The 18,550-nt window shown below is 42.3% G+C and overlaps 1 protein-coding gene across 3 annotated transcripts in view; it reads left to right on the top strand.

Annotated features, from left to right (window-relative positions):
- The window catches only part of LOC115113479 (leucine zipper protein 2-like), a 181,635-nt gene that overhangs the window by 130,567 nt on the left and 32,518 nt on the right, over positions 1-18,550 (top strand). For all 3 annotated transcript variants that reach the window (XR_010461719.1, XM_029641182.2, XM_029641181.2), the window contains exons 6-7: positions 6,208-6,270; positions 11,620-11,682. Coding sequence is in view for 2 of the 3 variants with exons in the window: in XM_029641182.2 (XP_029497042.1) it covers positions 6,208-6,270; positions 11,620-11,682 (126 nt within the window). In the remaining variant the exon portion in view is untranslated. The remainder of the gene's footprint in view (positions 1-6,207; positions 6,271-11,619; positions 11,683-18,550) is intronic.

Here is an 18,550-nt window from a genome sequence, read left to right as displayed (position 1 = left end):
GCAACATCTCAAGACATCAGTCAGGAAGTTAAAGCTTGGTCGCAAATGGGTCTTCCAAATGGACAATGACCCTAAGCATACTTCCAAAGTTGTGGCAAAATGGCTTAAGGACATCAAAGTCAAGGTATTGGAGTGGCCATCACAAAACCCTGACCTCAATCCTATAGAACATTTGTAGGCAGAACTGAAAAAGAATGTGCGAGCAAGGAGGCCTACAAACCTGACTCAGTTACACCAGCTCTGTCAGGAGGAATGGGCCAAAATTCACCCAACTTGCTGTGGGTGTAACGGTTTTCTTGAGTCGAAGGAGAGGCGGACCAAAACGCAGCGTGGTTATTATTCATGGTTCTTTAATAAAGAAACTATACATGAATAGACTAACAAAACAAGAAATGTGAAAAACCAAAACAGCCCTATCTGGTGCAAACACAGAGACAGGAACAATCACCCACAAAACCCAACACCAAACAGGCTACCTAAATATGGTTCCCAATCAGAGACAATGACTAACACCTGCCTCTGATTGAGAACCATATCAGGCCAAACACAGAAACAGACAAACTAGACACACGACATAGAATGCCCACTCAGATCACACCCTGACCAAACAAAACATAGAAACATACAAAGCAAACTATGGTCAGGGTGTGACAGTCCCCCCCCCCAAGGTGCGGACTCCGGCCGCAAAACCTGAACCTATTGGGGAGGGTCTGGGTAGGCATCTGTCCGCGGTGGCGGCTCTGGTGCTGGACATGGCCCCCACTTCACCATAGTCTTAGTCCGCCCCATTGTCCGCTTCCGTTGCCTCCTAACCACCGCGACCCTTCTAAATGACCCCACTGGACAGAGGGTCGGCAGCTCAGGACAGAGGGGCGGCAGCTCGGGACAGAGGGGCGGAAGCTCGGGACAGAGGGGCGGAAGCTCGGGACAGAGGGGCGGAAGCCCGGGACAGAGGAGCGGAAGCTCGGGGCTGAGGGGCTCTGGCGCCTCTGGGCTTAGGGGCTCTGGCGCCTCTGGGCTGATCTGCACTGGCAGATCCTGGCTGACTGGCGGCACTGGAAGATCCAGGCTGACTGGCGGCACTGGAAGATCCAGGCTGACTGGCGGCGGCTCCTGGCTGACCGGCGGCACTGGCGGCTCCTGGCTGACCGGCGGCACTGGCGGCTCCTGGCTGACCGGCGGCACTGGCGGCTCCTTGCAGACCGGCGGCACTGGCGGCTCCTTGCAGACCGGCGGCACTGGCGGCTCCTTGCAGACCGGCGGCACTGGCGGCTCCTTGCAGACTGGCGGCTCTGGGCAGACTGGCGGCGCTGGGCAGACGGGTGGCACTGGCGGCGCTGGGCAGATGGGTGGCTCAGGCGACGCTGGGCAGACGGGTGGCTCCGGCAACGCTGGAGAGGAAGGCTCTGGCAGCGCTGGACTGAGGAGCTCTGGCGCCTCTGGAATGAGGGCTCTGTGGCGCCTCTGGACTGAGGGGCGGGAGCTCTGGCAGCGGCAGCGCCGGCTGCGCGAACAGGCCGGGAGACTCCGGCAGCGCTGGAGAAGAGGAAGGCTCCGGCAGCGCTGGACAGGCGGGAGCACCTGTAAGGATGAGACGGAGAGACAGCCTGGTGCGGAGGGCTGCCACCGGAGGGCTGGTGCGTGGAGGTGGTACCGGATAGACCGGACCGTGCAGGCGCACTGGAGCTCTTGAGCACCGAGCCTGCCCAACCTTACCCGGTTGAATGGTCCCGGTCGCCCTGCCAGTGCGGCGAGGTGGAATAGCCCGCACTGGGCTATGCAGGCGAACCGGGGACACCGTGCGCAAGGCTGGTGCCATGTAAGCCGGCCCAGGAGACGCACTGGAGACCAGATGCATAGAGCCGGCTTCATGGCACTTGGCTCGATGCCCACTCTAGCCCGGCCGATACGCGGAGCTGGAATGTACTGCACCGGGCTATGCACCCGCACTGGGGACACCGTGCGCTCCAAAGCATAACACGGTGCCTGCCCGGTCTCTCTAGCCCTCCGGTAAGCACAGGAAGTTGGCTCAGTTTTCCTACCTGGCTTCGCCATACTTCCTGTGTGCCCCCCTCCAATACATTTTTGGGGCTGCCTCTCGGGCTTCCTTGCCAGCCGTGTTCCCTCATATCGCCGGCTCCTCTCTACGGCTGCCTCTGCTCTCCTAGCTGCCTCCACCTGTTCCCATGGAAGGTGATCCTTTCGCGCCAGGATCTCCTCCCATGTGTAGCAACCCTTGCCATCCAATACATCGTCCCATGTCCATTCCTCTTTGCGCCGCTGTTGCTGTTGCCCGTTAAACAATTTAAAGACAATGCTACCAAATACTAATTGAGTGTATGTAAACTTCTGACCCACTGGGAATGTGATGAAAGAAACTAAAGCTCAAATAAATCATTCTCTCTACTATTATTCTGACATTTCACATTCTTAAAATAAAGGGGTGATCCTAACTGACCAAAGACAGGGTTTTACTAGGATTAAATATCAGGAATTGTGAAAAACTGAGTTTAAATGTATTTGGCTAAGGTATATGTATTCTTTTGACTTCAACTTTAACTGGGTTGTGGCTACTATTTTTATTCCCTTATTATCGCCAGTACCTTATTGAATTAGCAAGGAGCTTGAGATCAATATGCAAACAGGAGAGTAGATAGTGGGCCACCCTGGCTTGAGCATCTGTCCCTATTACCATATTAATGAGTAATATGGGGCCTTGCAGATGCTGATTCATCTTGAGCCTTGTTTTTCTTCAATATCAGGGACACTTTGTAGGCAGGGCCCATGTTGATACCGTAGCTAGAAAGGTCTGGCATTGAAGGCCATCAGCTTTTCCTCTAATTAAAGTATTTTTTTGTGGCAAACTATGTATCGCCATATACATTTCAATTGGTAATAGTAATTGGTACGCTGTAACTATACTGTATTTACATATTTTTTTGCAGACAAGGAGGTGGTTTCCCAGATGCAGATTAAGCATGCACTAAAAAGCATCAATAGATTCTCCAATAAATGTGTGTTTTAGGCTTAGTCTGTGTCCGGGAAACCACCCCTTAGTGTAAAGTGCGACCATTTTGTATTTCTCTCCGAGAATTTGATTTGTTAAGCGATCTGTTAAGAGTATAAGACAGGACACTCAGATTTTTTTTACATGCATTTTATTTAACCTTTATTTAACTAGGCAAGTCAGTTAAGAACAAATTCTTATTTACAATGACGTCTGAGTTTCTACTTGATCCGGTGCTCTGATGAGCTCTTTGTAAAGACCTTGACTCCGCCAATTCCCTTAAAAGGTTTGACGCTTTCCTCTCCAATTAGAATCAGACCTCAGCTAAGCTACATGTTTTTCCTTTTTGAATAAAATATTAGCCCGTAGAGGTCTTGTTCTTGACCTTATTCTTGTTCTTCTTTTTTAAACTTCGACTCGAGTTTGGATCGATTGTTCACTGCAACGGAATTAAAATATGGTTCCGTGAGTGTGATGCGGTCATTTGCATTTGCAGATAACTCTTTGTTGCAGTCATTTACAAACCATGCTCCTTTCACATCAGCCCTTCCAAGGATCCGTTTCAATCGATCATGTCACCAGAAAATCTGTATGGCTGCAATTCGCTGTAAACTCATCTTCTATAATTGACTTTTAGGGCTGAGGATGTGCATTTTAGGATTAAGGCTAGAGAATGATTGAGTGATCGACACAGACCACGCCTCCGCTTTGATATGACAGTCGCTAAGAGTGGAGCTTCTGTAGGAGACAGCTGATCCATAAGCTGCTCAAACTCTTTGCAGCGAGTGTGAAGGAGATCACTCTGACAGGCGGAAACAGTGTATGAAGAGTCCTGAGGGGTAAATGGAAGTTTAGTATGGTCTGCCAGATGCTTTTATTGGTGACCGTTTAGATGAGGGTGACACGTGTCTCGTCCAATCATCCTCTAGCGAGCATCTGCACCTGCAACTTTAACAAGTTCGAGAGAGATACCTTGAGGCATTTCCGCAGCATTATTTTGCTGATTAGCCTGGATTCCCTGACCTTCAAACTTTGTTGTTGTAGCGAATTATAATATATAAGTCCAAATGTCAAATCTCATCACAGAATTTGTCATATTGTGTATGAAACCTTAAAGGGATATTTTGGCAATGAAGCCCTTTATCTACTTCCAGAGAGTCAGAACTCATGGATACCATTTTCAAGTCTCTGCATCCAGTATGAAGGAAGTTAGAGGTAGTTTTCCATGCCAATGCTAACTAGCGTTAGTGCAATCGACTAGCATGCTAGCATTTACCATAGATTTCCAGGCATTGCACTAATGCTATTTAGCAATTGAGCTAACGCTAGTGAGCAACTTCCTTCAAACTGTACACAGAGACATAAAAGTGGTATCAGCAAGTTCATCTTAATCTGTGGAAGTAGATAAAGGGCCTCCTTGCCAAAATCCTGAAGTATCCCTTTAATATACACTGAACAGCTTAAAAGGTCAAACAAAAATATGTATTAATTTTATTAATACAGCGAGGGGAAAAAAGGATACATACAAATAAAATGATATTGTTCGCGTAAGTGCGAACAATAAATATAGAGGAAAGTATGATCATAATCAGTAATGTCTCGCACACTTTTTTATCATAAAGTTCATGCATGGTTCCCAATATGGCAACACCTGGTTCATAATATATTATGACATTTGCGGTTCACTGGATCTCATTTAGCATAATACTCCATGACATATGAGCTCTACTGGATCAAAATTTCACTGTGGGTCTGTTCTCAGGCAGGCACACGTCACCTTGTATGACAGCTGCCATTTCTCCCAGCCACAGTACCCTTTCTTTAGAGAGGAGAGGAGGCGTAAGTGTCTGGACTGGAATCCCGGCCAATTCTAGCTCATTGAATCACATAGCGCTGTCATTCCACCTCATTAACTCTGTGTGTAAGAGAGTGTGTGTGTGTTTTTTAGAGAGAAAGAGAAAAGCGGGAGAGAGATAGTAAAATAAATGAAAAAGTGATACAGTGGCTGCGAAAGTATTCACCCCTCTTGGCATTTTTCCTATTTTTTGTTGCCTTAGAACCTGGAATTAAAATTTATTTTGGGGGGGTTTGTATCATTTGATTTACACAACATGCCTACCACTTTGAAGATACAAAACATGTTTTATTGTGAAACAAACAAGAAGATTAAAAAAACTTGAGCATGCATAAATATTCACCCCACAAAGTCAATACTTTGTAGAGCCACCTTTTGCAGCAGTTACAGCTGCAAGTCTCTTGGGGTTATGTCTCTATAAGCTTGGCACATCTAGCCACTGGGATTTTTGCCCATTCTTCAAGACAAAACTGCTCCAGCTCCTTCAATTTGGATAGGTTCCGCTGGTGTACAGCAATCTTTATGATACCACAGATTCTCAATTGGATTGAAGTCTGGGCTTCGACTAGGCCATTCCAAGACATTTAAATGTTTCCCCTTAAATCACTCGAGTGTTGCTTTAGCAGTATGGTCATTGTCCTGCTGGAAGGTGAACCTCTGTCCCAGTCTCAAATTTCTGGAAGACTGAAAAAGGTTTCCAGCAAGAATTCCCTGTATTTAGGGCCATCCATAATTTCTTCAATTCTGACCAGTTTCCCAAAACCAAAATTGGAACCAACATGTTTTATACTTCTATAACCAACATATGTAGGAATTCTAAGGAAGAGGGCTACTCCCTGGTACAGAAAACTTGTTCTTTGTAAGGCCACCTCTTACCTCTTACTGCATGCCAGTCAGTCAGCACCACTGCTCTGAGTTGTGTCCCTACACATGTTGTTCTGATGAATCTGTGTGAGTGAAGGAACAATGTTGTACAATAGTGCACCTGTATATGTCTCTCTCATGCTATCAGTCGTTTCTATTGCTTCATGTTCATGAGTGATTAGTCAATGTTGAGTCGTGTTACTCTCGTACTGCATGTGTTAAACAGAGAGTGGTTGAAGAATAGGCTCTGGATTAGCTAATTAGATCATTGATGAATGCATTTGCTGTTGTAAATGTGTTCTGTAGTCAATACTTAGGCCTGATTAATCGAAACTGGCTTGTATGAGCGTCTAATGTAATTACATTTGTCGCTGCGGATGAAACAGAAAAGCAGTGCAAGCCATTACTAAATGTTATCAATGATTTTCTCTCATCAACCCTTAACTAATACCACCTTTTTATTTTTTTATTTTTTTTGCAGAACAAGAGCTTGAAAAATAAACTGCTATCTGGCAACAAACTGTGTGATGTCCATGCAGAAGAGGTAAGCCCTTTCAATCACACCGATGAACAGGTTTTAAAAAATTAAAAAGGTCATAATTCAGTTGGATTGAATTGGGGCCCAAGTCTTCATTGATTAGACTGTCCCTCACTTTACATGCATTTACTCTGATCATGCATATATTATTTAAAAAATATATATATTTTGGCATTGCAGCCTTCATAAGAGTGCTTGTCATGAAGGCTGGCAAAAATCTTTAGCTTTTAATAATGAATAATCACTTTTTGTTTAACTTTAATAGTATCCTACAGTCATGAAACTTTCACAGCACATGGAGGGGAATGATTACTTTCAGTCTATGTAAAAAGGATAAAAATAGGCAAATATGGACATACAAGGTTTTTCGAGGATGCTGACGATAAGCAACACAATATGTTGTGTGTAAATTAGGCTTTTCCCTGTGTGTATTTTTGTCTATTCAAAAAGTCAATGTTTTTTCAAGTCCCAGCAGCTTCTCCAGTTATTTGAGGGAGGTGTGACATATATACTTCTTTCCTCAGTAACATACTCACTAAAGTGAAACCAAAACCCTTCAAAGCTTGACCGGTACACTTCCTATCATCTTGATCCGGCTGTCAATGGACACTGTCAATGGCCAATCAGCTGATCGTACACTACATGACCAAAAGTATGTGGACACCTGCTTGGCGAACATCTCATTCCAAAATTATGGGCATTAATATGGAGTTGGTCCCCTTTTGCTGCTATAACAGCCTCCACTCTTCTGGGAAGGCTTTCCACTGGATGTTGGAACATTGCCGTGGGGACTTGCTTCCATTCAGCCACAAAAGCATTAGTAAGGTCGGGCACGGCGCTCCAATTCATCCCAAAGGTGTTCGATGAAGTTGAGGCCAGGGCTCTGTGCATGCCAGTCAAGTTCTTCCACATTGATCTCGACAAACCATTTCTATATGGACTTCGCTTTGTGCACGGGGGGCATTGTCATGCTGAAACAGGAAAGGGACTTCCCCAAACTGTTGCCACAAAGTTGGAAGCACAGAATCGTCTAGAATGTTATTGTATGCTGTAGAGTTAAGATTTCCCTTCACATGTGGCAGGGCTTCCAAACTATTACGGCCTAGAAAGGGAAAATCAGCTGAGCATTGCCCAGTGACGCAAGCCTACTAGACGGGCTAAATTACTTTTATGCTCGCTTCAAGGCAAGCAATACTGAAGCATGCATGAGAGCACCAGCTGTTCCGGACGACTGTGATCACACTCCCCGTAACCAATGTGAGCAAGACCTTTAAACATTCACAAGGCCGTGGGCCAGATGGATTACCAGGACATGTACTCAGAGCATGCACTTCGACATGTTACAAAATGGATTAACAACATTGGTTGTTAATAACAATCACTCAAGTCTAAGACCAATGAAAAGTTAACTGTCCTTGGGTTACCATTTCAACTCACTTTTGACATTCAGTGACCAGTTTATTCTAGTTGAAACAAACTTGAAGAGCTTAAACAAACTGACAAAACATGAAACACTAAGGGACAGATCGAAATGTACTAGGGAGGGGGGGGGACTGGTCCAACTCAAGGCGTCATAAGAAGAAATTGCACCCCTCTACCCAAAGTAAAAAATATTTTCACACTATCCTCCCATTGTACTGTCAAATAAATTTAAATTCCTCCCCACTCATAGAATTAACTCAAAATAATGTTTATGATAACAAATAACAGTAACTGCAACCCTGTGTTTATAGACATGGATATCAACTTTGCCACATCAGCATGATTTTGTGGCACATTCGATGCCACGGAGGACTACTGGCCAGAAGGTTGATATTTCGACCACCACAGACGAGCTCACTCTCCCTGCCTGTTTCATTACACTACGATCAGATCCGGCTGCAGACAATGATCATCAAGGGGGAAATCAGATTTTCAAGATTTTTATATAAAATATAGGTAACGAATTTTCCATCAACAGGTTTCTGTGCTAATGTACCACACAACCAACAAACAAAGCATACTGACTTTGGGCACTTCAATATCATTGTTTGCATTTTCAACACCACAATAAATGTCAATCTCGACAAACAGAAAATACATCCCTACCTTGTAGGCTTACCCAGTATTTTAGACATTTTGGTGTTTTGTAACAGATGTCTCTTTGCATTCGTCAATTTTCCACTGTACAGTTTGGATTGATTGAGTGATTGATTTAATTGTCATTTAAAAAAATACGCATACAGTTGTCTTAGGTCAGTTAGGATCACCACTTTATTTTAAGAATGTGAAATGTCACATAATAATAGAGATAATTATTTATTTAAGCTTTTAATTATTTCATCACATTCCAAGTGGGTCAGAAGTTTACATACACTCAATTAGGATTTGGTAGCATTGCCTTTAAATTGGTTAACTTGGGTCAAACATTTCGGATAGCCTTCCACAACCTTCCCACAATAAGCTAGTTGAATTTTGGCCCATTCCTCTTGACAGAGCTGGTGTAACTGAGTCAGGTTTGTAGGCCTCCTTGCTCGCACACGCTTTTTCAGTTCTACCCACAAAATTTCTATAGGATTGAGGTCAGGGTTTTGTGATAGCCACTCCAATACCTTGACTTTGTTGTCCTTACGCCATTTTTCCAGAACTTTGGAAGTATGCTTGGGGTCATTGTCCATTTGGAAGAACCATTTGCGACCAAGCTTAAACTTCCTGACTGATGTCTTGAGATGTTGCTTCAATATATCCACATAATTTTCTTACCTCAGGATGCCATCTATTTTGTGAAGTGCACCAGTCCCTCCTGCAGAAAAGCACCCCCACAACATGATGCTGCCACCCCCGTGCTTCACGGTTGGGATGGTGTTCTTCGGCTTGGAAGCCTCCCCTTTTTTCCTCCAAACAAAACGATGGTCATTATGGCCAAACAGTTCTATTTTTGTTTCATCAGACCAGAGGACATTTCACCAAAAAGTGCGATCTTTGTCCCCACGTGCAGTCGCAAACCGTAGTTTGGCTTTTTTATGGCGGTTTTGGAGCAGTGGCTTCTTCCTTGCTGAGCGGCCTTTCAGGTTATGTCAATATAGGACTCGTTTTACTGTGGATATAGATATAGTCCTTTGCTGTTGTTCTGGGATTGATTTGCACTTTTTGCACCAAAGTACATTCATCTCTAGGAGACAGAACACATCTCCTTCCTGAGTGGTATGACGGCTGCGTGGTCCCATGGTGTTTATACTTGCGTACTATCGTTTGTACAGATGAATGTGGTACCTTCAGGTGTTTGGAAATTGCTCCCAAGGATGAACCAGACTTGTGGAGGTCTACAATCTTTATTTTTTTTCCCATGATGTCACGCAAAGAGGCACTGAGTTTGAAGGTAGGCCTTGAAATACATCCACAGGTTCACCTCCAATTGACTCAAATTATGTCAATTAGCCTATCAGAAGCTTGTAAAGCCATGACATCATTTTCTGGAATTTTCCTTGCTGTTTAAAGGCACAGTCAACTTAGTGTATGTAAACTTCTGACCAACTGAAATTGTGATACAGTGAGTTATAAGTGAAATAATCTGTCTGTAAACAATTGTTGGAAAAATGACTTAGACGTAGATGTCCTAACCGAATTGCCAAAACGATAGTTTGTTAACGAGAAATTTGTGTAGTGGTTAAAAAACTAGTTTGAATGATTCCAACCTAAGTGTATTTAAACTTCTAACTGTATACTCAAAGATAGTTAAGTGACTGGGATTGCACAATACAGTCACTATTCTATACATAAATACATATACAATTACATAGATAGACACATTACAGAGATAGAGATGAAGAAAATGCTCAACCTCCAGATGAGTATGAGGGGAGAGTACAATTCTTACAAGCTTGTTTGGCTGGTAGCTTAGATGTTTGGGGCTGCTGGTGAACCATGAAGTGCAGGCATAATCAAAGTGACACTGGACTTGCACACTTATCAGAGTCTTTAGGGTGTCTATAGCTACGATTCCATCCAATTGGCGACAGATTTTCATGTGAGTATTCTAAAATCTTAATGAAAACAATATGCCTTTTCAGAATTTCCTTTAGGAAAATTTGGCGCCGGACAACATGAGAGGGAATATTGACATTTTCCGGACATTTGAGAAATGTAATGGACATCCATATGCATTCAGATCCAACCTGGCGCAGCCAGCAGCATCACTAAACACGGGATGTTGGCCAAATGAGCCACATTTACGTGTCCTATAAAAACAGCCAAAATTACATATGCAAAACTTTATCGCCTATATTTTGGGAGGGGTTTTAGGCTATTTTCCTAAAACAATAGTTGTCCACCTCACTGTTCAGTTCTCAAAGATTTTAGCACTAAATGTATGAGGGCATTGCATGCAAAGGCCAATAGGCTTAGGTGTTCACTATATGATATTCATATCATAGGCCTAAAGTCGTTTAAGCTGAATAATAGCCACACCATACCAAACCTTCACAAACGTATCTAATCTTTATTAGGGTCATTTCAAAAGTAAGTCAAGCCATTGTTTATAGGGAAAATATGAGCAGAAGAGTAAAAGTAAACCAGGAGGAAAAAAATGCATTACCCTTCCCTGTGCCCACAAAGCAAAAATAAAAGTTTCACTATTTTGGACCACACCTCCCCCCCAGTAAAATTTGATCTGTCCCTTACCTCATTTCACTCTCACCTTTTTATGTAGTCTTTTAAAACTTGTGCTTTTTATGTATTCTTTTAAAATAGGGCTTTCTGCCCTTTCACGCTATCCACCTTTTGTTTAAAGAAGTTACTTTCCCGGAGGACGAAAACACCTGTTAAACTCTTATTAGTGCAAAGGCCCCAAGAGGACTGACTGTAATCTCCAGCATCAGGGAACCAACCCCCATGTGCTTCCATGAGCTTACCGATGTGTAACAATAGTAGTGTAATGTCAGGGATAGCTGGGCACAGTGTGTGTTTGTGCACACGTGTGCTGCAGTTAAAGTCGGAGGCCAGGGAAAGACATGTATTTTACAGACTCTCTGAGCTCTGTGTGTGCCTGTATGTGAGAGTGTGTGTCGCCATCCAGATGAGAAGGGAGGGGTGCTACCAGGGAAATGCATGTGTGGTAGAGGTTTGTGTGGGAGTGGGAGTGGGAATAGGGCTTTAGACAGTGGGCAAGTAGCCAGTGCATGACTGAATAATTGTGTGGGGCTGGGAGATTTTACATGTTCTTGCTCTCTGTAGGTCCCTCCTTTGAGCCGGAGCTTTGCCCAAGTAACACGCACAAAGGTGTGCTCCGCTGCATCCGGCGAAATCCTTCTACGTGATCTAAAACCAATTTCACTATTTGAATAAGCTAACACTTATTTTCTTATCTTCTACTTGCAGTCCAAAAAAATCCAGGCTCAACTGAAAGAGCTGCGGTACGGGAAAAAGGATTTAATTTTCAAGGTAAGCGCAAAGTGAAAGGGGCTGCTTTATTATGGTACCAGACCAGGAGTAAACAGGTACTCCAGTCCACCCTGAAAAGAAGATCCTATCTGGGGCCACTTGGCTTAATTGAGTCTGCGATTAGTAAGTTCCCAATGGAAGGGATGGCCAGTACACAGAGGACTCACAGGCTTTTGCACAATTGCATTCCCCTCTTATACTGTAGTCAGTGCAACGTGCATTATTCTGTTACCACCCTGGAAGGTTTCCTTTGGTTTCATGATGTGTACAGCTTTGGACAGATAAGTTGCAGGTTCCAGATCTGTTTGTGCTGTCTTGTCAACTCCTATTGTCATTGACATGCCACACATTATTTACACTGTTGTCACATCCCCGAAATGAATAAGCCCCTTTCCAAAAATACATCTAATTTGTCATGTGTTGCATCCGTTTCCACAACCAAAAAGTACATTATCCGATGTCAAACCATTTCTGAGATATTGTCCGATCTATGCTGCATTGCCAAATTCCTTGGAAAGTAGTATACATAAATCAGTATAAGGTGTTAAATATAAAAATGAATCTTTATGCAATCCATGAAGGCCTATTGAGATAAAGGAGACCTGGACAAGACTACAAGCTCTGGTATCATAAACCATCTACAATAAAATGTAACCCCCAGCAGTGAAAAAAATCCACAGGTCTATCACATAAAGTAAACTATACGCTTACACACAACTACACATTATAATCCCATTCTAATTGGAAGAATTGACCTTTTTAAGTGTATTTTTTTGTATCTAAGAATTCATGTAATAATCATTGGCATTTACGGGGACATAGGCTGACCTTTCGGTTTTTGTTTGGAGGGCTGGGTCGAGAAATGTCAGTTGACATTTCTGCCACAGTGCCTCCTATTACCATTTCATAAATGCGAGATTTGATCCCTCAGACCTGTCATTTTTTAAGCTCTGTCAGATAGAATAATGACAGTGGCTAGAAAAGGGCTCAATCCTCCCCGCTGAGTTTAATGCTTCCAATAGCAAATTGTTTGAATATATTGTCCAGTTGGTCCTCTCGACCGTTCAATTTCAATCTCAAGGATGCATAGACTTTTTATGGGGGATTGTGTCACAGGTTGGAAATCGTTGTCCCCAAATCTCTCAGGGATGCTCATCCAGAACAACCTTATTTTTCAAAATCTTCAACCTAAAAAGTATTATGGCCTTTAGAAAATTAAACACAGGCGATATAGTAGACAAAAGTGGCTACTTTTGATTTAATTCCAGTCTTCAGTTCTTGTTTAATCATGTGTAAGACCTGACCAAAGGCATTCACTTCAACAGAAAGTAAGAGGCAGACACTTCACTGACTTCAATGTTTTTTCAGCTTTGCAGTGGTGATGCTGAGGTCAGCTATAGGTTTAATCAATAAATGTAGTTATTGATGACTTTGCCAATAAGCCACTGGGCGTGACTGTTATAGAACTGCAGTGATTTTTGCAGTGAACTTAAGGGCTGGGCATCGTTATGTACAAATAGAAAAAGACTTTATTGCTAATGCTTCACATGATTCATACATGATAGCATTTTACTGTAACTGATGAGAAGACACCATTCCAATTGTGTGGCTCATTTTCATGGTTTGCTTCCTAGAAAAACACATTTTCTGGGAACCTTCCCAGAACATCATTGAAGATTTTAATTAAGTTCTAGTTAGGGTTTTTATCTAACATTAGGATGATAAGGTCTCAAAAACATTCATTAGGTTTCCAGGTAATGTGTTACCACAATGTACCAGTAATGTTTTCCCAGCAAACCAAAGTTCTCAGAGCATTCGTTAGGTCGCGGCAAATGTTCTCATAACACAACTGTCCATTCTTGGTGATGATTAATAGCATGTTTGTATAAAACATTTGCCTGATGTTGCAAGAACGCTCCTGTAAGACATTTAATGTGCTCTTTAAATGTTCCCAGAATGTTTCATTAGGTATGTCGGAACAGTCTGGTGAGAACATTGTGGGGACGTTTCATCTGCTCTTTAACACTAGAACTGCTAAAGCAGTCATTTTGACTGCTCTTGAATTTAAAACATGTATTAATATTTCATTACATGCCCTCTGTTCTTGATATTTCCTAAATAAGTATATATAACACACTGTCGGTGTTAGACGCTTAGTATCACAAACAGAACTGGAGTTATAACCAGTTTTAGGAGGTCATGTTATTTTTTGAATTCTTTTCCCCCATTGCTCCTTCCCCTTCCGACAGTTGAAAGTGCAGTGCCCAGCTGATAATCACCCCGATACTTGCCTCGAAACTGAACCTAAACCAAAACTAATTTCACACATACACTGAGTATACAAAACATTAAGAACTCTTTTAATGACATAGACTGACCAAGTGAAAGCCATGATCCCTTATTGATGTCACTCTTTTAAATCCACGTCAATCAGTGTAGATGAAGGAGAGGAGACAAGTTGAAGACGGATTTTTAAGTCTTGAGATATTGAAACATGGATTGTGTATGTGTACCAGAGAGTGAATGGGAAAGACAAAAGATTTAAGTGCCTTTGAACGGGGTATGGTAGTAGGTGCCAGGCGAACCGGTTAGTGTCAAGAACCGTAACGCTGCTGGGGTTTTCACGTTCAACAGTTTCCCGTGTGTATCAAGAATGCTCCACCACCCAAATGAGGGAGGGGGGTGTATGTACCCTATATCAGTCCACAGAATCCAAACAGTCTTATCAGTCTACTCGCTAGGCTACAGTGAGAGTGTGCATAATTGTACATGTTGAAGGACTTTCAATATATGGGAAAAGATCCACATCGGGAATCAGGTGAGCGACTGTTGGAGAATGTGGTGATGAAGCTTGTGGAACCTTACATTGTCACCATGGAAATGTCACCATGGACAATTTCTTGGTGCCGTCATTGGCCGGCATCATGAACAAAGTGAGTTGGGAGCTCCCTCCCTCTGCGCAAAATAAGGCACCTGCACAGCGGTTGTGCAACAGTGCTGAAGAATGACAAGATGATGGAGACAATAAAGAGAGAACTGGATACTATTACGCACTACAACCAAACAAAGGTACTGTATGTCAAAGTGTGTCAAGCAAGTGAAAGGTGTGAATATTTGTGTCAACTGTTAGGACAAGGGATCACAGCTAAATGAAATCCAACATTGCATGAAGATGCACACAATGTGAACACAATCTGACAATAACTGACTATTTTATGAGCTAACAATAATGGGCATATCGACACATATTGCTTTTGTGATGATTTTCACTATTTATCAAGGCTACTTGTCATTTACAATGATGTTTAGGCTACTGATGTTTTCATCATTTGGTGATTAGGGTATATATTTTATTTGGTCATTATAGAAAGAAGCTGTTACTGTGTTCCAACACAGTGCCTTCTGAAAGTATTCATGCCCCTTGACTTACCGTTATTCCACATTTTGTTGTATTACAGCCTGAATTCAACATTGATTAAATATAGACCCCCCCCTTCCCATCTACACACATTACCCCATAATGACAAAGTCTAAACATGTTTTTGGACAGGATCTTATTTACATAAGTATTCACACCCCCTTGCTGTGACACTCCGAATTGAGCTCAGGTGCATCCAATTTCCTTTGATCATCCTTGAGATGTCACTACAACTTGATAGGAGTCCACTTGTGGCCAAAACAATTGTTTGGACATGATTTAGAAAGAAACACACCTGTCTATAGGATCCCACAGTTGACAGAGCATGTCAGAGCAGAAACTATACCACGAGGTCCAAGGAACTGTCTGTAGATCTTCGAGATATAATTGTGATGAGGCATATATCTGTGGAAGGGTATAAAACAATGTATAGTGTTGAAAGTTTCCAAGAGCACGGTGGTCTCCAACATTGGGAAATGGAAAAAATATGGATCTACCCAGACTCTGACTAGAGCTGGCCATCCAACTAAACGGAGCAATGAGGTGACCAAGAACCCAATGACCACTCTGACAGAGTTCTTTGGCTGAGATGGAGAACCTGCCACAAGGACAACAGTCTCTACAGCACTTCACCAATCTTTGCCTTATGGGAGAGTGGCCAGACATAAGCCACTCCTGAGAAAAAGGCACATGACAGCACGCCTGGAGTTTTCAAAAAGGCATGTGAAAGACTGAGAGCATAAGGCAAACGATTGTATGGTCTGATGAGACAAACATTGAGGTCTTTGGCCCAAATGCAAAGCGCTATGTCTGGAGAAAACCAGGCACAGCTCATCACCTGTCTAACACCATCCCTACCGTGAAACATGGGGGTGGCTAGGGCTGTTGGTGTCACCATATTACTGCCACACCAGCAGTTATGAGTCATGACCGCAGTAAAATTCCACGTGACCGTTGACAACGGTAATCTCCTCATATGCACTATGGACATGCGTTGGTAGTGCCCAACTCACTAACGACCATCGTGTCGCTAATGGCCTGGTACTCCAGGCTTTATTGTCCCTCTAACCACTCTGACATCAATGCAAATGCAATAGAACATCACATCAAACACTTATAATCAAAACTCTATGTGCTTTTAAAACTCACTTCACTTTGATTGATGAATTTGAAGAAAGAAGTTCAATAACAGGTTGAAACTGAGTGAAAAACAAGGTCGTTTGGGATGTTGTTAAAAAGCCTAACACATCGAAATGGACAGCGCTTTCTTAAGGGGATGATTAATTCAAAACCCTCGTGCATATTAGAGCTTATGCATAGCATAGGCCTATATATGAGTCCAAGCCCGATGATGGTGCCTTTATACAATTACATAGCATACTTATATTATGCATTTCCATCTCCTCCCCTCCCTCCTTCATTCCTTTCCAGAGAGAGGGGCTGTCAACAGTTAAATAAAATATGTTTAGTTGTGAAAACATGTTACTATTGATGTTCCCAAGCAGATTTAACTTGGTTTCCCAAATTAAGCACTGGATAGCTGCAGGAACAGGGTTCGAGAGCCCATGGCTTATGAATGGCTGCATTGCTCCTCGAACAGCGGTTGATGTGTGGAGTGAAATAACCTGAGTAGCCCCTCCGCTTGAATGAAAAACGAACTGACGGAAAAGTGGTCTCCATTCGCTATTCGGGTGCATATGACTGACATGTATTTTTTTTTTCCTGCTCCTGTTCCTGACAATTTGATAATAGGCCATTCTAAATCGAAACAAATTTGACATCTTAGTAAAGACAAGATTACATTGAGAATAGTCTGATCGGTGAAAAACATGATTACTTGATGAGAGAACAGCATGTGCAGTCGGAGGCAAGGAACAGAGCGCAAGTTTATTTTTGGTGACTTTCTCATATCATCAAAAGCCTTTAGTCGCATCACGCAGCCCATATTTGTTTGGATTTCTACAACATTCTAAGGCTTGTATCATTCACAATTAACATGGTCAAATAACTCTAAATCTAGCATATAGGACCTGTTTCAAATTATCACTTTTATGCTCCAACATAGCCACTTCACATGCACACGCGCTCCAGGATGGGAAAAATATCCTTTCTATGTGCTAATATGCTTCATACTATCAAATCATCTAATATAAAACAATGACATGGGATTTATAAGAATATCTTGTCTGCTAAATGAACAAGCCTTCCAGCGGGCGGCATGACGCATAGCCAGATAACATACAGTAGGCCAACTCATATTCTGTGCTTCTGAAATACATTGTCTTCATACAGTATCATCAATGTTTCTTTAGACCTGCCTAAAATAAATAATGGGTTTATTGTGATGGTGTATGTTACATTTACTTATTATATATATATTTTTTAATGTACATGTTGCAAAGGCACACATCACTGGCTTGTGTATCCTGAAGATGCCAGGTTTTTTCCCCCCTGCCTGGATATCTCTGGATATACTGTAGAAGATTTTCCCTTTTGTGACTTCTTTTATAGACACAATTCGATATATAAGGGTCACTTTGCCCGTATAGTGTTCAGAGCACTCTCGAATGATGACAGCTATTGTAATGGTTCTACTCTCCACCGTATGTACCCCACACCCTTATTGTATATTCCCCAAGGAAACAAACTGTGAGCCTTCGGTGGCCTTTCTTTAGTGGTCAATTCTTTCAAAGAGGCCAATTCAACACTCAATAGTCTTTAACTCCCTGCACTCATATTATTCTCCAATAAAAAAAACATATATTGACATTTTCAAATTGCGTCTGTATAGCCCGCATAAAAGGAAACAAAGCCTTCATTGCATACAGTATACAGCTGAGATGTTTACAGCATGAAAATAACCCCACATGTTATTGACTAGCAATGTTTGATAATCTTTTCTGTCCAATTGTCTCGAAAAGGACCGCTTTGAATCGTTTGTAAGCACTTCAGTATCCACCATCTTCTTCAGAGTAATTTAGTGTAGGGAGCAATGACTACCTCTCTTTTCAAACGTCATTTGATATGAGGAAATTATATACTAGCCTTTATGCCTGTGATACTTTGGAACAGTCTTTGAACTTTGGAACAATATTCATAAAAGATAGGAATGTTAAGAATGGTCCATGGGGGATCTAAAGAATAATCCTGTCATATTGTTTATTATTTTCAAACCAAATCACATTTGATTTGTCACATGCGTCGAATACAACAGGTATTAGAGTGAAATGTTTACTTACAAGCCTTTAACCAACAATGCAGTTCTAAGAAAAGTAAGTAAAAAATATAAAATAAAAGTAGCAAATAATTAAACAGCAGCAGTAAAATAACAATAGCGAGGCTATATACCGGGGGTACCTGTACAGAGTCAATGTGGAGGCTATATACCGGGGGTACCTGTACAGAGTCAATGTGGAGGCTATATACCGGGGGTACCTGTACAGAGTCAAT

The sequence above is a fragment of the Oncorhynchus nerka genome, linkage group LG28, assembly GCF_034236695.1.
Source record: "Oncorhynchus nerka isolate Pitt River linkage group LG28, Oner_Uvic_2.0, whole genome shotgun sequence".
NCBI lineage: Eukaryota > Metazoa > Chordata > Actinopteri > Salmoniformes > Salmonidae > Oncorhynchus > Oncorhynchus nerka.
Note: the sequence above shows the minus strand (reverse complement) of the source record. Positions and strands in the feature narration are given on the sequence as shown.